Source organism: Hylobates moloch, unplaced genomic scaffold (assembly GCF_009828535.3).
Source record: "Hylobates moloch isolate HMO894 unplaced genomic scaffold, HMol_V3 SCAFFOLD_7, whole genome shotgun sequence".
NCBI classification, from domain to species: domain Eukaryota; kingdom Metazoa; phylum Chordata; class Mammalia; order Primates; family Hylobatidae; genus Hylobates; species Hylobates moloch.
Window position 1 is genome coordinate 16427284 of NW_026652282.1, and position 22086 is coordinate 16449369.

General features: G+C 41.4%; 1 protein-coding gene across 1 annotated transcript in view; it reads right to left on the reverse strand.

The window, feature by feature from the left end:
- Window positions 1–22086, reverse strand: part of SH3KBP1 (SH3 domain containing kinase binding protein 1) — a 311149-nt gene that overhangs the window by 170002 nt on the left and 119061 nt on the right. Inside the window, exon 3 of the mRNA XM_058441837.1 lies at window positions 5912–6015. Within this exon, the coding sequence (XP_058297820.1) occupies window positions 5912–6015 (104 nt within the window). The remainder of the gene's footprint in view (window positions 1–5911; window positions 6016–22086) is intronic.

A 22086-nucleotide genomic window follows, 5' to 3' on the forward strand; every position in this document is an offset into this window, starting at 1 on the left:
CCCCTCACTCTTCTGAGAACAAGGCTATTCTACATGAGAGGGGGCCCTCGAAGAGAAATCTGTAGAGTAATTGGAAGGGAAGTCATTTAAGAAAACATACACAATTTCTATTTAAGACTTAGGCCAACTGCCCAACAAGACAGAGCAACATCCATGATTTTTCATCAGAGTGGAAAGGGTTTCTGGTAGAGCTTTCGGAAACTTCCTTCAGCAGTGCTTGATAATCCTGTCCTTCAAAAACAGCCACAGGTCCCCAAATTCCTAAGTGAGTCCAATACTAAGGTCTTTCTATCATTCCAATTAAAAAATACGAACAAATGGTAACACAAGCCAGCAAGATAACCTTTCTGATGAATCAAGATCCTCAAGTTTTTTCCCATTGCTATTTCAGGTGAGAAAATGGTTATGGGGATATGTTCACCTGGGAAACCTCTAGATTAGGAATCTTTAAATAGGTGCTCCTTTGAAAGTTCAGTGTGGCCAGCACTGTAACTTTGATCTCAACCCCATTTCACTGCATCCACCAGCACCTGCTTTCTATACTCTACACCTTTCCCAAAGGTTCACAGGTCCTCCCCTAATGCAGAGCAAGGCTCTACTAACACCATGTCCTCCTTCCTCCAGCACCTAACACAAATACCACTCACCGTTTGCATCTTCAGTTGAAACCTTACCTATTCTACAAAGCATCTTCTTCACCCTTTGTGACTACTCCTATTTTTAAATTCCTCTCTCATTCATCAATGCCATCATTTGCCACTCTGGTAACATCTTGGGTTGATAGTTACCCTAGCTGTGTATATCTTGCCCTCCCTCACTAGACTGAGCATGTTTCAAGGGACAGGTTATGTTCAATCAATCTCCAAATCTCAATAATACAAATACTTTCTCTCAGAGTGTAAGCACTGAAATATTTGATAAATCCCACAGCTATGCAAATCTATTATAAATACCTTTAAACTTGCAAATATGTTACTTTTATATGATTGTGGCCTGTTTTGCATGCTGATGATTCAAATCTAATCAACTTTCTCTTCTGAACATGGCTTCCTTCTCCTTAATATGAATGTTTTACCATCTCTGCATATTAGGAAATCAGAGGTTTTCACCTCAAAGTTATTTGGAGAAATAATTGTAGAACAGCCCAAGCTCTTTGGATTATCAAATTCCAATAAACAGATATTTCATATTAATGTTATCTTCTTTTTGCAAAGAGATACAAACCCTTCTAAAGCAAGATGATATCTTAACAGGTAAGAACGTCAGTATGCTTCGATCACCTATTAACTGATCAGCCTTTGAATAAACTTGGCTTCTCATGGACAAAAAAATGACATGAGGATGTGGGCCTATCCACACCCACAAAAGTTGTCTGACTGATTTAAAGTTTTGATGAAGTTCAAGGGCCTATTTAACTCTAGCTGAGTGAACCAAATCTTCTATGGGCACAAGAAGGAAGATGCAAAAGTACTTTGAAAGTGGAAGTTATCATCTTTGCAAGCCGCAAAACCAGGTTAGGCTTTAAGCCAGCCTGACTGGGGGCCACTGAGAAACACCTCAAAAAGTAACCATAAAGAACACATAAAAGCAAGAATCTTTGAACATCCCTTGGGCCACGACTGAGAGACTGGCTAAGACCAAGCTAATCCAATACAAGAGGAAAAAGTGGCTCCTTTCCCAGGCTCTAGATAACATAGAAAAACAAAGTGGCTTCAATGCACTTTTCAAAAACAAAACAAAACAACAACAACAACAAAAACACATCATAAGCCAAAAAGCCCGCATAAAAATTCCAGGGGCCTTCAAATGCCATTTCTCCTGTAAATCTCATTCACGTGCCATCTCTGTTCTTCTTATAATTAGAACTTTGCCTGTATTTATTTGTCTTCTCCATTCAGGATAAAAATGACCCAGTGTATATTCACAATGATTTCTTTAAAAATATCAATCCAGGAATTCACAGCCTGCTACTTTCCTTTTGAATTGGCAGTCGGGTTCCTTTAGGTTCACAATGATGATTTCTTTTCACAGCACAATCACCACTCTCCAGCCAGGAGCCAGAAGCATGGCAGGTGCTATCTTGGCAGGTGCTTTGCTTTGCCAACTCCACTATGCCCACACTGCCCTGAGCACTCCCTTCCTTCCCTAAACCATGCTTTGGAGGCTGGCTCAGGCTGAGCAGTCAGGGCTGGTAGACTCGCTCCTGCCAGGTGAGCAAGCTGTTCACCCGACCAAGGGTCAAGGTTGTTTCTACCTAAACCTGCTTAAGCCTCTTGCTCATTATTGGTAGCACGCATTTGGTTAAATTGCACAAAAATATACAGGTGTGAAGAGAAAGAGTTGGTGGTGAGGAGGGATAAAGGTAATGATCTGAATGTTTAAAAAAAAAAAACTGTTGCCAAATTTGGTGTGAAGGAAACAACTAAAGAAGATAAGGGGTGAGGGGTGGGGGGATGGGTTGTAGAACTTGAGAAGGAAACCAATGGGAATCATAGAGGATGCACTATGGATGCAGAGATAGATGGAACTCAAACCAGCAAACCCATATTTAGGGAAGTGGCCTTGGCCCCATGTCATAAGATTGTATTGATAAATGATGAACGAATATTCATTTTGATATTTTAAGCTAAAATTAGATATTAAGGCAGATGTTTTAGGACTTCAGGATTCTCTACTTGATTCGATTTTTTCAAAAAAACTAGTCTGTACATTCAAAATCCTCCTATGGCTTATCTGTCAGGGCAAAAAGAGAGACTGTGTGTGTGTGTGTGTGTGTGTGTGTGTGTGTACAGCTTTGCAAAATTAGAGAAATCCATCTATTACTCAATAAAAATATAATATATACATATACAATACGTGTTATATTTTATTAATAGATTAATCCTACAGTATTGCAAAACTATTATGTTCTTGCTTTGATCTCTCTGTGATTTAGGGGTTTTTGTTTATTGCTTTTTTCTGTTTATTTTTAATCATCAGTGGAATTAGAGAGGAGCTACAATTAGCATTTAGACAACATTCACTATAAGAGAAAAGGACAGATTTTATATTATATAGTGACAAGGGCCCAGTCTCTGCAATGTAACAAGTAAACTGGAACAATGGGGAATTTTTGATCGTATTTTAAAACTTTGGATTAAAAGGCCAGCCTTTACGTTTTGTTTTACGTAAATATCATAGACTATATGGTTATTTTTTCCTTTTTCCTACTTGAAGCAAGTCCAGAATGACGAACAGGATTTAGCTGGCAGCAAATAATAGAAAGGAGGCTCGTATTGTAGATGATGGCAAAGGCCTATCAGCCTCTAGGCAAATCCAGTAACAGCTCTGCGAGTGCTCCTCTCTCTCCTTTAAGCAATCAACATTCAGTTTCTCTGCAGCCAATAGGCAGGCAAAAGTGGGCAATATTTCTGAGAAATGTATTAATCATTATCCTTGTCTTGTGGTTTTTCTTAATGCATTATTACAACATTAAAAGAAAAGTCATCTTCTATGACAGAAGCATTTTCAATTCTTGTTCCCTTTCAGTCTTTGATCACAAGCATATAGATGTATTTTACATGGTTTTATCCTAGTGTATGCAATTTTGTGTTCTGATTTGTTCAATTTGCAAAAAACTCTTTTTGTATTCCCATTGATTCATTTATTTATTCAGCAAGCATTTATTACAGTGCATATTAGGTTTCAGGCACTATTCTAGGTACCACAAATATAAAAATAGATAAAAATCAGGTCCCTGCCATTGAAAAGCTCTCAGCTTAGAATATAACAGATAATTACAGTGCAAAGTATCACAACAAATACATATTTTAAAACCTCTGTGTTTACCATCTTAATGGCTTCACAATGTTCTACCTGGAAAATACAACTTAATTCTCCTTCTTAATTATTTCTCATTATCACAAATACTGCTGTAATTAACACATTTCACATGTTTCTTCTTTCATTAATCAGTTTCTGTGGACAAATTCTCAGGAATGAGATCACTGAGTCAAAAAGTGTTATTCAGATATTTATAGCTCTTGACATACCTTGCCAAATAGCTTCATAATACAGACATACAAATTCACCAGTTCTTTTACGCCTTGCCAACAGCTTAACCACTAAATATTTCCTTAGGATTTTCATAAGTAGAAACCCATTATTGTCTGAATCTGTATTTATTTAATTAACAGCTGAGTGGAACATTTTCTTGTGGTTAAGACTTTTTTCTCCGTCTGGGATCTGTGTTTATGGCAAATTTATCTATCATTTCTCATTGTTATAATAGCTTCCTAATATTTTCACATACTACATATATAATAACTTCTGTCATAATTTATTGCAAATGTTTTCCTATTTATTGTCCTCTTTCCTTAGCTGGACTAGCTTCAAATCATACCAAAATCTTAACCATTTTTCTTATTAGTCACATCTGTTTATTTTTTCTTCTGGAATTTCTTTCCATGGTTACAGCCTTAAGAAATTTGTCATTCTACCACCGAAATAAATGTTCTCTGTTGTCCATTCATTTTTTTCACTCATTCAACTTTCAATAAATGTCTCCTATGTGCCCTGCTTGCCACCAGGGGTAAAAAAGGATGAATGACATGTTAATTATCCAAAATTCAGAAGTAGGTAAAAGGGGTTCCTGCATGCCCTCCCAGTGCCACACTGGGGACCCCATTAATTGCTTCTGAAGGGACATGTATCTCTGCTTGGCAAACTATGTACTATTTATGAGGCTAGTTTACAACTCTGTTATTGTGGATGTTAAATGGTGAAAACTGAGAGCACTGCAAATGATTCTTGCCAGGTAGTAACAAAAATAAATTGACGAGCAGAAACGCAAAGGATTTGTCCCCTAGAAAAGATAACCTCAAAGGTTACAGTTTTATTGCACTGTAGGGCACTACGTAGTTTTGCATGTAACTTAGCAATCTTAAATATTTTTTTTCAGTCATTATCTTTGCTCTTTCACAATTCTCTTCATGCCAGCCTTACCATCTTACAGATCCCTTCATTAATGAGTTAAATAAAACTCTGACACATGTTCACATTAGGTTATGTATGAGAGTTAGGAAATCTGGCTTCTAGCATCACCCCTGCCACTTCCACCCACATGACAGTTCCCTTAAAGTCATCCTCAACTTCTAGCTTCCTTTTCTATGAATTGTGGGTTTCTGTAAGCTCAGAGGGTATCAGCAAACAATAAGCAATTGGAAAACTGTGTTTCTAGATATAGATACAACTGTTGAATCAGAATGAGTGATAAGGTTCTAAGCCTGAAACCCAGGATCCCCTGGGCCTGAGGGAATCTGGAGGGACATTTCACTAGCAGGAATAAGAGAACGTGGTACAGCAGGAAGAGTGAGGGTCTCCAGTCACAGGGACCAGGCTTGGCCACTGGCCCTGCCTCTTCTAGGGTCTCTTGATCCTCCTTCCCCATCCCGCACAATAAACTGTGTGGGCTGAGGAAATGGGCTAATGCTTAAAGAATCTTGCCACATCTGCCACATACTAGGTCTTCTAAGAAATGTCACTCCTTTTTTTGCCCTCTAAATCCACAGTGTCCCCCACAATGAATACTAAATCCATGCTCTAAAGATGGATCTGGGTCACTCTGGATGCCCAGAGTCTATGATCAATTCAAGTAGAAGAGAAACTTGGTGGCACTGCATTGGAAATTCAGAGGTATTTAGTAAGCTGTGTTAGAAACAATGCTTTCCAATGGCCCCATGTTTGAACTCAACTGGCTTGGAGGCATTCCTCTGGGGAAAGCCATTTTCTCAGACAGGAGACTCAACTAGAGGATCCCTAACTTCAAGGCCAAACAGCCTGTGAGTCTGTAGCAAGGCGTCTTCATGGGTGGGTAAGCAGTGACTATGACAGCCCATTCGAGGCCATTGCACTGCCCGGCCGGGTCGCTTACCTCTCCTACCACCTCTATGATGTCGCCAACTTTCAGCTCAAGTTCATCGTCATTCTGGGGCAGGTAGCTGAATGCCACCTGGCACCGGCGCCTCCGTCGCTCGCCTGGATGGGAAAAGCAAAATATTTAGAGACAGCTCTTCTCCCCAAATCAGATTTTAAAGAGAGGCTTCCTAGGCATGCAGGCAAATTAAGCTGACTTGTCTCAAATATGCTCTCTGGGACATGGCTTGAGGCACGGCAGCCCTGGTCTCTTAGAGAGAGGCAGTAGAAAGCAGAGCAATGCTTCTTGGTCTTTTAAAAGCTGCTGGGTCAGAAAGGCATGGATATGAGAAACCGATCCATTGGTGCAGAAGGCAAATATCCCACCCCTGAAGCACTGGAGCACAGTGTTGCCTTAAACGGTTTTCCATGGATGGGGCTTTATATTTGCTGCTGTTGATTTTTAATGGAAGCTGATGCGAAGTGGTAGAGAAAAAAGAATGGTCTGCTTCTAATGCTAGCAAGGCAGAGGGGATTTTTCTAAATGTGCAAAGGAAAGATAAAGTATCCTGGCCTTTTTCTTACTAATCATCACCCTTTCAACATAGGGGAACTCAAGTCTGATAAGCGAAGGCTGATTAGATTTCAGCCTGCTCTTGGTACCATTTCAAACACCCCACAGGATTCAACAAATCCACTTCGGTCCTCTTCCCTCTGCCCCAGGGGATCCATTAACAGGATCCCCGGCTGCTTATACAGAACCAAGCCAGACAAATCAAGATAAGAGCCAGGGCCACACTTCACTCAACCAGAGGACACTCAAGGTTACAACATCTCACTCACCCAGCGTGGCCCATCTGGGAGACCCTGGCTTAGAGCTGGTTCAAGTACAGACACAACTGTCCACAGCATATCCACACCACAGATGTGCACTATGCAGAGAAAGAACATGTATGGGGGTGAGGGTGAGACAGACAGACAGACAGCAGTGGAGGCCCAAGCCAGGGAGGTGGATGGGAGACAGGAAGTGAGACCGACATTGCTCAGAAGTTTGTCGTTCATGGCTGATCGCCTCACACCATTCCTTCATGCCACTGCATGGCCTAGAAAACCAAAGGGATCAATGACTTCAAAGAAACACATTTAGAAATGCTTAAATTATTTTTTAGCACTGCCTACAGGGATTCTTTTTCTTCTCTAATCTTTTCTCTGAGAAAGGAAGTCCATGCAGAGGTGATCACAGGGCACATTAAGGCCCCGATGCAGGATGACATCATACAAAGGGGAAGGTCTCTGTGCTACATCGGATGTGTGCCCTGATCAATATGTTTCAAAAGCCGGCAGCCTAGTTCTCTCTGTTCCATTTTTCTTGCCTGTACCTCACTAAGCAAGAACAGAGTTGAATAGAGGGAAGAGGGCAGAAGTTCAGGATCAATATCTTGTCTATTTACGTCTTTGGTGACTCCACAAATACTCTCCACCCCTTTGTGCAAAATTACAAGCCTCTGGGTCTTAAGAACAAACACAGCATTTCCAGGCCAATTCCTAGGTGCTGATGGCACTGTCAGCAGGCTGAGTAGTGCGACCCCAAGGAGGGCTTGGCTCTCCCTAGGACAGAGGGCCCACTCCAACTTGCTTTTCCAAGGAGGAAAGTCAGGAGGAATGGGTATTCCGATGCAAAGAACGCCACCACTATACCGTGGCTTCTCACACAATGGAAGGCAAATCAAGTACTCTGTACCATAAAGGATATGGATTTCTCATTCTAGCAAAGAAATCTAGATTACAAAGCAAACTTGGCCTCCCTCTCCTGACCCCTGCGACTCCCCTGGCCCCATAGACGCTTCTTAAAATGAAGTTCTACTATCAATCTTTAAAGGGCTTTCATTTGCTAGATGTTATGTTAAAAAGCAAACTCTGCAGACACAAATCTGAACGTGAAACAAGTGAAATGACAAACGTCTGAAAACCAACACTCACAACCACAGAAGTCAAAGTCCTGACCAAAGTGACTTAAAATAACACCATCTGAAGATCTAGTGTTAGCTGAAGCCATAAAACTTACAGTTGTATGTAAGTTCATATGTTCAAAAAACCCTCTGTAAAAAGTAGCATCTGATCCAACACTGCACAAATGGCAAAGGAGAGAGTGATCTATTCTTAGAGAAAAGACTAGCCCAATGGATGTAGGACCTGAAACGGAATAATCAGACTGCTCTTAAACCAAATCTCTGCATCGGACTTCCATAAAGGCCTGCCTGGTGTCAGAAGAATGATGTCTTCACTACTTTCTCTCTGCCAGGCTAGTCCATCCTTCTTAAAAGCCTCATGACTGTTACTGTTTTGGTGGCATAAAGTCCTACAAAGCTCACTGCCAACATACCAAAAAGAGTAAGCCCTACAGAGGGCACAGGGGAGGGACCCAGAAGTGGCTGGTGGTAAAGATCACCTGACCTGACGCCAGGCACAATCATTAGCCCTCTCACTGGGATAGCTCACAATCCCTTCTGATATCCATCACCCTCTCCTCCTGCCAACCACATGAGTTAAAACATAAAAGCCAGAATGGGCAATCATTTTGCAAATGAGGAATCCAGGACTCAATGACTTACCCCAGGTCACCAAGCTAGTAAGTGGCAGCATTTCCTTAGCCTAAGTTCACAGTTCTCTCTCTAGTGCTGGATAAACGAATTCAATTCACATTTTGTGCCAAATTCTCTGCAATCTGTACTCAACTGCTTCCTGCAACACTGTACCACGTCACTTAGGTCTCTGCCATGGACCTCTCATTACAGAGAGCACCAAACTCCTGGAATGCTGCTTTCTGAGGCCTCAACTACAGCTTGTCACTGATTTGAATTTGTTTGCCAGTACCACCTGACCTACAACCCAGTTCAAGGGGGATGCTTGAAGTTGGGAGAAATTGTATTTCAGTTGCATCCATCCATCTCAAATTTAAGGAAGTCTAAGAAAGTCATTTGTCATTTTTTTCCTCTCCTGGAATTTCACTGATGCTTACTAGTGAGTCTTGACCTTCCTTAAAGAGGTAAGGAGATGACAATGCCACCTCATTTCAATAGCTCACATAAATTAAAGGAAAAAAACTTATGACTTGCCTATGCCTGAGGTTTGGAATCCCTTAGTTTGAGCCACCACCTTCATGTCCAAATGAACTGGGAGTGGAATTTTTACAGTAGTCCCCCCTTATCAACAGTTCCACTTTCTGCAGTTTCAGTTACCTGTGGCCACCTAAGGTCCAAAAATATTAAATGGAATATTCCAGAAATAAACAATTCATAACTTTTCAATTGCATGTCATTCTGAGTAGTGTGATGAAACCTCATGCCATCCTGCTCCATCCTGTCCAGGATGTGAATCATCCATTTGTCCAGCGTCTCCATGCTGTAGATGTTCCCTGCCCTTGAGTCACTGACACTGTCTGCTCCTCACATCTAACCACAGACAGCGTTGTGACTCCACGATCCAGGATCACTCAAAGCAGATGATCCTCATTCTGACAGATCATCAGAAGGTCAATAGTAGCCAAATGCTACATCACAATGCCCACATCATTCACCTCGCTTCATTACATCATGTAGGCATTTTATCATCTCACACCATCATAAGAAGGCTAAGTACAGTACCATAAGATATTTTGAGAAAGAGAAAGAGAACACATTCCCATAACTTTTATTATAGTATATTGTTAGTGTTGCATTTTATTATTAGTGTTTTATTATTATTTATTGGTGTTAATCTCTTCCTGCACTTAATTTATAAATTAATCTTTCTCATAGATATGTACGTATAGGTAAAGACATAGTATATATAGGCCTTGGCACTATCCACGGTTTCAGGCATCCACTAGGGGTCTTGAAATGTAGCCCCCACGGATAAGGGGGAACAACTGTATTAAGTGAAATAAGGGTTCGTTGATCACAAGCACTGTGATACCACAATAGCGGATCTAATGATAACTGAGACAGCACACCCTCAACTCTCTCACTAGACCCCCTGGCCCCCTTCCATTTGTGATCATTTACTGTTTAATAAAATAGTAACATTTATTGAGCACCTACTATGTGCCATAGACTGCTAAGCACTTTACATATGCTACCCCATTTAATCCTCACACTGAACCTCTGGGGTAGATTATAACCCCCTTTTTACAGACAAGAAGACCTCGGAGGCACATAGAGATCATGTATTTTACCAGAGGATTTCAAACCAGGCAACGCAACTCCAGAAGCATTATCTCCCTCCCACATCTGACTGTTCTTAAGCATTCTCAGTCCTGGGTCTTGAGATCACAGAAGGGACTAGCTGCACTAACATGGTATTTGTTTGAAAGGTGGAACCAGGAAGTGAAAAACCACAAATCAGGAGCTTTTCCTTATAGCTGCTGGGCACTTGGGCCCTACAGGCCCCAGATTTAATAAAATAAAGCTGGTTGGATGGGGAGACAATGCAATTGCCTTCTCAGAAAAGGAAATAGCAGAAACTGACTATGGTGTCATGACCCAGTCCCCATAACAGCACACACATCTATATTTTAGAGCCTACATCCTAGGATCTTACAGCATGTGAAAACTTTACTAGGCCAATTCATTCAGTGTCCGTGAAAATAAACTAATAACAACAAATAATGTACTGGATGAAAAAAGTCTGTGGGTCAACTGAAAACTCCCAGCACTTATAGAGCTTCCCACCCCCACTCCCACCCCACCACCTCTTTTTTTTACATCCCCAATTCCCCATGATGGAACAAGAGTAAAGCTACAAGCGTTTAAATCATCTGATATTTTCAAAGAATCCATCAAATTAATTAACTAGATCCTTACCACATACCTGGGGAACGTGGCACTATTCTGAAATCATACTGCAAGGGAGAAACCATTGATAAAAAGCAAGAGGAAAAATCAAAAGAAACCCCTAATTCCCAGTTTCCAGGGTTACTTCTGGCATATTCTACAGGGGACCACCTGCGCCAGACTGTTAAAATGCAGGGCAGAACTACTGAACTCACTCTTTGGGGTTGGGGCCAGGGACCTGCATTTAAAGCTATCTCTTGAGTAACACACATGAAAATCTAAATCTCAGCAACAAATCAGTACCACAAATAACAGGTGATTAAAAAAAAGAAACACCTTCTGGGAACAGGTGGTCTCCCCTTGGAAGACTCTAATCTATGTCTCTTATTCTTTGCTGCATATTGAAATCGACTAGGGAGCTTTCACAAAACTACTGATGCCTTCCTAAATAGCAGCTCCAGAGGAACTAGGTCTCCACAGAAAAATGGCTTCTTCTAAGCCTACGGCAAAGAAAATACAAAGTGAGACTAAAATATCTGGTTGTGCTAAAATTCATGAAGTACTCAAACATCTAAGGGATAATTTCAAAAGGACACAGGAGTCAGCTAGACAGGGCTTCCACTGGCCAAAGTTGGGACAATACAGTATGTACTGAGGGAATTTACTACAATATATTCATTAAAAAATTCATGAGTCCATATCGATATGTTTAACAGGTAGCTAGATAGCTAGCTAAAGAAGATCAGATAGATAGTTATGGAGTGAGAAGTGAAAGCTCCTTTTTTTCTTTTTTTTAACAAAAGAACGTTGACAAATACAGAAATGATAGAAATAGACAACAGTCATTTTATAACCATCATAGTAATAATTGATTCTGGGAAGAATCAATGGTTGCTAAAACCACCGGGCGAAAGCTTGTTGGGGATTAAGATATTTACAAAATCTCAAAGTATCTCCCCACAGTTACAAAAGGAAAATGGTCCCCTTAGAATGAAGAGAGCTGGCAGATACAGCCTTATCCAAGTGATCCAAATTAACATTCTAATCATAGGACAAATTGACATCATGTGCCTCCTGATAGGCTGCACTGAGAAGGACCTATGGAACATCATCACCTATAGAAGACTTCTATAACATCACCTATAGAATACCTCTGCCACAACATTTACCTAAATCCAACCACGAGGGAACAATCATGCAAATTTAAAATGAGGGGCCGTTTACAAAAACTGATCTGGTCAGGCGTGGTTGCTCAAGCCTGTAATCCCAGCACTTTGGGAGGTGGAGGCAGGAGGATCACCTGAGGCCAGGAGTTTGAGACCAGCTGGCCAACGTGGTGAAATCCTGTCTCTACTAAAAATACAAAAATTAGCCAGGCATGGTGGCACACTCCTGTAGTCTTAGCTACTCGGGAGGCTGAGGCAGGAGAATCACTTGAACCCGGGAGACTGCAGTGAGCCAAGATTGTCCCACTGCACTCCAATCTGGATGACAGAGCGAGACTCTGTCTCAAAAAAAAACAAACAAACAAACAAAAAAACTCATCTGATTTTTTTCTTAAAAACATTTTTTTTTTTTGAGACGGGGTCTCACTCTGTTGCCCAGGCTGGAGTACAATAGTATGATCTTGGCTCACTGCAGCCTTGACCTCCCAGGCTCAAGCAATCCTCCCACCTCAGCCTCCTGGGTAGCTGGGACTACCAATGCAAGCTACCACACTGGCTAATTTTTGTATTTTTTGTAAAGATGGGATCTCGCTATGTTGCTTAGGCTGGTCTCGAACTCCTGGGCTCAACTGATCCTCCTGCCTCAGCCTCCCAAAGTGCTGGGATTACAAGAGTGAGCCATCACACCTAGCCAAAAAAAAAAAAAAAACTTATTGATACGTAATAGTTGCACATTTTTAGGGGGTACATGTGATATTTTGTTCCATGCATAGAATGTGTAGTGATCAAGTCAGGGTATTTGAGTGTCCATCACCTTGAGCATTTATCATTTCTGTGTATTTGGAGCATTTCAAGTCCTCTTTTCTAGCTATTTTAAAATATACGATACATTGTTGTCAACTATAGTCACCCTACTCTGCTACTGAATACTAGAACTTATTCTTTCAATCTAACTGTATGTTTGTATCCAGTAACCAACCTCTCTACTCTCTACCTCCATGAGATCAACTTTTTTAGCTCTTCATGTTTACCTCAGCACTATTCACAGTAGCAAAGATACGCAATCAACATAAGTGTCCATCAACAGAAAAGTAGATAAGGAAACTGTGGTACACATACCCAATGGAATGCTATTCAGCCATAGAAAGAATGAGATCCTGACATCTGCAACAACATGGATGGAACTGGAGATCATTATGTTAAGTGAAATAAGCCAGGCACTGAAAGACAAACATCGCATGTTCTCTTTGTAAGATCTAAAACTCCAAACAATTGAACCCATGGACATAGAGAATAGAAGGATGGTTATCAGAGGCTGGGAAGGGTAGTGGGAACAGGTCGGGGGTGAGATGGGGATGGTTAATGGGTACAAAAAACATAGTTAGAAAGAATGAATAAGACCTACTATTTGATAGCACAACAGGATGATATAGTCAATAACAACTTAATCATACATTTTCAAATTACTAAAAGACTATAATTGGATTGTTAGTAACACAAAGGATAAATGCTTGAGGGGATGCATACCCCATTCTCCATGGTGTGATTATTACACATTGCATGCCCATATCAAAATATCTCATGTATCCCATAAACATATATACCTATGTAGCTACAAAAATTAAAAATAAAATTTATTTAAAAAAAGAAAATAAAATGTGGTATAGATACCTAATAGACTACTACTCAGCCATAAAAAAGAATGAGATCCTGTCTTTGGCAGCAACATGGATGGAACTGGAGGTCATTATGTTAAGTGAAATAAGCCAGGCATAGAAATATTTTTTTCTTAAGTCAATATCACAAAAGATATTTAAAAGGCTAGAGAATTATTCTAGATTTAAAAAGAGTAAAGACATATGACAACTACATATAATGTATGATCTCTAATTGAATTTTGCATTTTTAAAAGGCTATAAAAACATTGAGAAAACTGGGGAAATTTGAATATGAACTAATTCTAGATAATAGCATGTTAATGTTACATTTCCGGAGTGTGTTAATTCTATTGCAGTTACCTAGCAGAATGTCCTCATACTTAGGAGACACATTCTGAAGTATTTAGGGATGAAGTGTCCTGATGTTTGTAATTTATTTTCAAACCGTTTAAGGAAAAAAAATCAGGCCAGGCTCAGTGACTCACACCTGTAATCCCAGCACTTTGGGAGGCCAAGGCACGAAGATCATTTGAGCCCAGGAGTTCAAGATCAGCCTGGGCAACATGGCAAAACTTCGTCTCTATAAAAAATGAAAAATTAGCTTGGCATGGCGGCATGTGCTTGTGGTCCCAGCTACTCCAGAGGCCGAGGTGGGAGGATTGTCCGAGCCTGGGGAGGTTGAGGCTGCAGTGAGCTGTGATCACACCACTGCACTCCAGCCTGGGCGACAGAGTGAGACCTTGTCTCAAAAAAAAAAAAAAAAAAAAAAACAACCACCAAAAATCCAAATGATTTAAAAAAGTAATCAAAAAGAGTATGTGTGGAGATTGGACAGAGGATAGAGATAGAAAGCAAATGTGACAAAATGCTAATAATTGGTAAATCTAGGTGGAAGTTCATTGTACTATTATTTCAAATTTTCTGCGCATTAAAATTTTTTCTGATTAAAAATTTTAAGGGGAAAAGGGGAAATACCAATGCCTGGACCCACCTCTAGAGATTCAAATGTCAATATTGGCCTGGGGTGCAGCCTGGGCATCTGGATTTTAAAAGATCCCCATGTGATTCTAATGTGCAGCCAAGGTCCAGAGACATCTAGACAGATCTGTTGCCCAAAGAAGAGCATCAGGCCAAAAAGGAATGGGACTTTTCCAGGATCATGTTATTTTAGGTCCTACATTCAGTGTCTTTTCCCACAAGGGAGAGAACCCAGACTTCTAAATATCTGACAATAGTATTTAATACATAGCACAGGTGAATGCTGCTGTGCTGTGATGTTTATTTCACAGACCTTTGGAACAGTTGCACTAAGTAGTTTCTAGCTCTGGAAATGTGTTCCTGGGTTGGGGCAGGAGAGTGGAGAAAATGGAGGTCTCTGCTATGATTCATTAACAAACACTGCTAAGTGCCGGGGCTCAGGGGGTGGGGGGAAGGCAGCAACTCCCCAGTTACTGAGCAGCATGCCAGCTTCTTTAAAAGGCTGTTCTTGAGTTGGAAACTTCAATTTATGCAAGAAGCCATGTTTCCTATCTCAGGATGGAGAAAACAATACAAACTTAACTAAATGTATAGATTCACACATTTTTTACTTGGGACGTCCAGTAGATTCTGAGTACAAGGGAAGAGAAGGTAGATTTACCGATCTTGCAGAACCCCTGCATCATACTCTTTACTGGAAACATTTCCACTCGTCATCCTGTTTCAACATAATGCAACTAGCAGGAAGAAGAGGACACTTCAGAAGCCAATGGCACTCCAAATAAAAGGACCTTGTGGGTGTTTCTTTACAAACCCCTCTTGGCTGTACCTGGACTGTTGCAGTGGAAATGTATAATATTTAATTAACCAGCATTGTGTGGTCCTTGGAGATGAGCCTGCTTGATTTTCATAGGGATGTGTATAATCAACATCTCTGCACAGCAGAACACAGGAAATCCATTTGCCTGCTACTTCAAAGGCAGAGGGCATCTGACAAGTGGGTATAGCTATGCCAGTGTTCATTTTCTCCCAAGTCTTGGCAGGATATAAGAGAAAATGTAGAACTAGCAGGGAACCATTTATTAGAGCCTTTGAGCCATGGAGGGTAGGAAGGGAGGCAGATAACATCAAAAGTCACAGAAGAAAAATCACCTTAATCTTGGAAATGAAAGAAATGAACATTGAGTGCCTGCTACATGCCAGGAACTATGCTTGGCATGTAACAGGCCTTCCCTCATGTCCTGAGGCCAACTCTAGGAGGTTCAGCATGCTAGCCCCATCTTTATGATGAGCACAGGAAGCCTCAATAACTTGTCCAGTGGTCTTCAGCCCTCTTTTTCCACCAACGCAAGATGATACCAGGAAGGCAGATTGGGAGTGAGTTTCTAGTGGACTCTGGATGCCAAGCTGAAGATGAGGACTTTATTTTGTGGGCAATGAGAAACCAGAGGAGGTTTCTGGACAGAGAAGCATAGAACAAGATGTGATGAGGACAGTGACCCAGGGAGAAGGGCTTGGTGTCAGGTATATGCAGAATGGCAATGGGGAAGGGTCCCAGAAGCAGGAGATGGCCCAGCAGAAGAATGAAAGACACAGCTGGAAAAACACAGTGGGACGAATTACATGCCCAGAGAAGGAGAGAGGCCAAAAAGCAGACATGGACACAGACATACGCCGAACAATTGTCAGTTGACATGCCTGTTGCCTCCTTTGGGGGCCAATGACCTTCTCTTACTTGTCCTTGATACCTGCACCTAGCTCAGTGTCTGTTTGAGTAGATACTCAATCTATTCTTGACAAATGAATGAACTAATGAATTCCACATCCTGAAAGGTGGAGGGAAAGAGAGTTAAAGCTTCAACATGGTATTAAACAGGGCAGCAAGACCCAGTCTCTATATAAAATTAAAAAATTAGCCAGGCATGGTGGCACACACCTGCAGTGCCAGTTACTTGGAAGGTTGAGGCAGGAAGACTGCTTGAGCCCAGGAGGTCAAGGCTGCAGTGAGCCATGATTGTGCCACTGCACTCCAGCCCGGGCAACAGAGTGAGACCCTGTCTCAAAACAAAAATATATACATAACAAACGAAGCAAACAAAAGTCATTGCCATCTGGAATTGTTGATGCTATAGGGATGGAAAGATGGTAGACCCTGCAGTCTTGTTGGTGTGTCGAAGTTGGTCGATTAATTGACCAACTCATTCTCCATCAACCTTGTAGTCTGAAGCATCTGTAATACTAAACAATGCTAATCTATTCCTCTAACTGCTTTCCTCTTATAAACTTATGGCCCCCTGTGAGTTAACCTTACTAAACGATAGAGCAGGGCTATATATGAACAAGAAATGATGTATGTCTGATTTTATGTTCGGTCCTCTTAAAAGACAGAAAACATTTGGTTTAAGTAGGCAAAGATATATGTATAAGAAGGTTCAGGGCAGCATTGTTTCTAATAGCAAATGCATATACACACAGAGATCTACATGTGAAACCTGGATGTCTACTGGGAGGGGAAGGTATATCCAGCAGCCATTAAATATAACAAGTAGCTCTATGTGTATCCATGTGAAAAGGTGTCCATAGTACACTAAAAGACTAAATCACGTAATATGTATACTATGATCCCAATTTTATAAATACACACACACACACACACACACACACACACACACACACACACACACACACTCATAACTCTAAGCAGCATGTAGCATTTTAGTTACTCCTAATAACTCGGAACCTAGCACAGAGTATACATTCAACAAGTGTTCATTAATAAATAAATGAATCCTTTCAACATTCAACTAATATATGAAGGTCTAATACAATTAAATGAATGAGGGCAACAGAGTAAGAGACTGTCTCAAAAAAGATACAAATGAATAAGAGAAAGGGGGTATATGTACACGGACACACTTGTGTAAGCACAGAAAATGGTATGGAAGGCTATACCCCAAAGTAACAGTGATACTTCAGGGGAGGCAGATTGGGGGGAGGGTAGAAACTCATTTAAATGCTTCTACAATATCAATTTGTCTTCACAAAGAGCACATAATATACCGTAATCGCTTTTTAAAAACATCACAGTCACCTATTAAAATAATTACCTTTCATTATGAAACTTATCCTTCTGATCACACTTTGATTACATTAATAGTAAAGTGAGTTGGTGTTTTGAAAGAAATAAATATCAATTCAATCAGCAAGAAAGGTGCTTTTCATGGGGCTCAATGACAAGGGGCCTCGGACCTCCCAGTGACAACTGGTTGTGGCTGGTCTACGAACACAGCAGGAGGTGTGAGCTCAGAGACAGGGCTCCACATCTGTAGCCCACATTAGTCATTATTCTGATCAGATGCTGTTACAGAACCCTGAGGAGGCCCATACTATTCCATCAGTGACCAAGCCAAGGTTATCTTCCCTGGCCAGACACCACCAGCCTACACAGCCCAGACAGCCATCTCTCTCTAGGTGGAGGGGCCCTGTGGTGTCCATCTTCTGAGCTCGCCCTCACTCATAGGAACACAGACATACACACACACATACATACTCATTCATTCAGCCATGCGGGCCCCTTCTCTGGGTTCTCCTAACAACCATTGCTTTTCTCTAGCACTGTCCTCCTTCCATTGTGTTTTTGTTATCTGTGTCAGTTGCCGTCTGTGTCCATCTTTTCAACCCTGACACCTCTCAGCTCTTTCATGCACATCTGTGTCAACCAATTCAACTCACTCACCAACACCCACATCTGCCTCATGATGGTTAGGGAGATGCCACTGCACCACTCTAGATTCCTATGTGGACCCAGGTGCCATATATCTAGAAAATCCCCGATCCAGGCCCTCCTCAGCCCTAGGAACTTCAGAGTCTAATGCCTGATTTAAAGAAGCCACTGAAAACCGTCTTAAATTTGGTCAATTAACATATGACCCCCCAAATCAAGTTTCTACTTCCAACGTAATAGTCAAAGGGGCCATCCATTGAATAAACTGAGTCTCTGCAAAGAGGAGCTGCATATGTATATTTTATCATTAACACTGTCATCTGATATTTCTTTAGAAGCCACATCTGTAATTTTGGTGCCATGAGCATGAAGAACTCAACATCCTCTACCTCAATCATATCTTATAAAAATGGTATGTGAATTAGCCATCTGAAAGGATGCACGGGCTCTGATTTCACTGCTCATGGATACGTGGTCTTCACTTAAAGCATTAAAGCACATAAAAGAGAACCCTGGGGCCAGGCATGGTGGCTCACACCTGTAATCCTAGCACTTTGGGAGGCTGAGGCAGGAGGATCACTTGAGCCCAGGAGTTCAAGACGAGCTTGGGCAACATAGTGAGACCCTGCCTCTAACTAATAATAATAATAATAATAATAATAATAATAATAATTAGAGAACCCTGAGCTAACAATACAGAAGAGACAAAGGGCCCAACTCACCCAGCATTGCAACCCCTGCGCGGCTCTCTGCCTCGGTTTTCTCACGTATAAAATTGGGATGATGGAGACAGACCTACTTTCCAAGGGGCTTACTTCCACCTGACTCTCTCCCTTTTTTCCATTTGGCTTTACATTCAGGAATCTGTTAAAAGACAGCTTTGTTAATGTTTTTTTCACCAGCCTTCCCTTCCAATCAGAGTGAGAGAAAGGAATCACGTCATAACATAAAATCAGTGACATCTCTAAACGTCCCTCTGCTTTTCATCTTTCTTCAGGCTGGTCCCAGGCATTGGTTTTGGCCTTTCAGTACAACCCTCAATCCAAATAACCCAACCTCAGCAGGCCATACCAGGGACACTTCCCTAATGTGTCCCTGGCTTGACTTTCCCCAAGCCCTGGCAGCTAGCTCTCCAGAGGGGAGGGAGTCTGGATTTTCAGAGGAGAAAATCCAATACATAAAGCACACTGCTTTTCCCTGCAAGGCTAATTTTGGCAAAATGCCCAAAAGAACTCAACATATTTATAGGGTTTTGTTTGATCTACTTTTAAACGCTCCATGCAGAGTCATTCAAGTGAAATGAGAATACAGAATTTCAAAGGAAAAATTGAAGGAAGATTCTAAATATAAGTTATTTATTGAGCATAAACAAGATTTCTCCTTTCTATCCAACATACTCCCTCTAACATATTTTTTTTTTGTTTGTTTTGTTTTGTTTTGTTTTGAGACGGAGTCTTGCTCTGTCGCCCAGACTGGAGTGCAGTGGCGCAATCTCGGCTCACTGCAAGCTCCGCCTCCCGGGTTCACGCCATTCTCCTGCCTCAGCCTCTCCGAGTAGCTGGGACTACAGGCGCCCGCCACCACGCCCGGCTAATTTTTTGTCTTTTTAGTAGAGACGGGGTTTCACCATGGTCTCGATCTCCTGACCTCGTGATCCGCCCGCCTCGGCCTCCCAAAGTGCTGGGATTACAAGCGTGAGCCACCGCGCCCAGCCTAACATATCTATTTTTAAAGGCATCCTCAAACTTTGCTGCTGACAAATGAATATATCAGACACCTAACTTTTACAGTTAAAGGTAGAATGGGCAGGGAGGGGGAAAAGATGAGGGAATGAGGGGTAGGTAGGAAAGAAGAAAAAAAGACACAAACATTTGAAGAACTGTAACAAAGGTCCAGAAAATCCTAAAGTCCCTCATCTGGGATACTTCTGTCTTGCCTAATCTTAGAGAATTACTAGGAGGTATGGGGGGGGGGGGGGGCGCGGTGGGAGATACACACCATAAACAAATCTAGGGTTTCCCAGTTTTTAAAATCAGTACCAAAAATGGCCACTGTGCTGGGAGATTTAGAAAGTGTCAAAGAATTCCACATGTACCCTCTCTTTTGGGGGTAGGGGGAGATCTTCATTGCAGGTAGTCATATTTTTAAATTTTGACACATTTTTAATATAGTTTCCCTTCTCATCCCCATCAGAATAAAGAGGGGAGGAGGCCTAGGTATTTATGAATTTTCTTGATGCAAATGGGAGTTTATATCCCTGCAATTCATTCCTCATAATCTGAAAGGCTAAACCCCTTAAGCAGAGGTCCTTAACTGGTGTGTGTGGATAGAATTCAGGGGGTCTAAACTTAGATGGAAAGAAAAATACATCTTTTACTATCTTCTGAAATTTGGCCTTTATTCCCACCGTGAATCTCAGCAACAAACCACATTGGTACTAGCAGCATCTATGAAATTTATTTATTTCCCACTACATGAATAGATATTTTCATTTCACAGTTGCAGTTATCTTGAAATATCATTTACACTCACCCCTACTTCAAAATTATGATCACTTCCTGACCCACTGCTGGATGTTGCTATAAGAAAGAATATGTCTTACTTGTATTTTTGTACTATTTTGACAACTATTTTAACATAATTGGTTTCCTTTATAATTCTTTGGTTCCCTTTGTATTCATTTACCAACATTATTCTGAAAAGGGGTCCACAGGCTTCACCAGACTGGCAAACAGGTTCCATGGAAATTTTTTAAATAAAAAAAACCCCCAATCCCTGCTTTCAAGATTGTAGTTTCCAGGCTGGGTGCAGCGGCTCACACCTATAATTCCAGCACTATGGGAGGTCAAGGTGGAAGGATCCCTTGCGGGCAGAATTTCAAGGCCTGAGCAACATGGTGAGAACCTGTCTCTACAAAAAACAAAAATAAAAAAGTTTAACAGAGCATGGTGATGTGTGCCTGTAGTCTCAGCTACCCGGGAAGCTGAGATGGGAGGACCACTTGAGCCCATGAGTTCTAGGCTGCAGTGAGCCATGACTGCACCACTGCACTCCAGCCTGGGCAACAGAGCAAGAACCTATCTTTAAAAATATTTTTTAAAATATTCCTTGGGTTTCCAAGGAAACCCAAACGTACAAGGGTAAACTATTTATATTTAACAAAGCAGTAAACATAACATTTGGACTCTGTTCATTGGAATGCTTCATAAGCTTTGGAGTAACACATCATAACAAAAGAGCCACTTTGGGCAACTTCTCAAGTCCTGAACCACAAATGGCCACGTGGCACAGTGCTCATGAAGCTGCTTGCCAAGTGCCCTCTTATTACTTGGGTCAGTGGCTGGCGTGAGCCCCACTCTGTCATCTGGTGCCCTGGCTTGGCTGAGCTCAATGCCCATGATTTCTTCCAGGGAGGCCAGCACAGCTAATTTGCAGGCTGACACCTGCCACAGCCTCATCACCCTCCCCCAACTCAGCCCTACTTTTCTCTCCCTTGTCTGACTACTTAAATTCTGAAAGCACTACAAGTTTCCCCCTATTCTTCAGGTATAAAGAGGTCACTAGGGCTTCCATGTACCCACATGGCTTCATACACATCCCTTGCTCCCAGCCCTACTCAGCTGCACTGGTGTGTGTGTGTGTGTGTGTGTGTGTGTGTGTGTGTGTCCGTGTCCCCAGTGCCTGCTGGGCTGCAAGCACAGAAATATTCCATAGAAGGAGGGAAGTTGATGCTAATTTTTTTAAATTTTATTATTATTATACTTTAAGTTTTAGGGTACATGTGCACAACATGCAGGTTTGTTACATATGTATACATGTGCCATGTTGGTGTGCTGCACCCATTAACTCGTCATTTA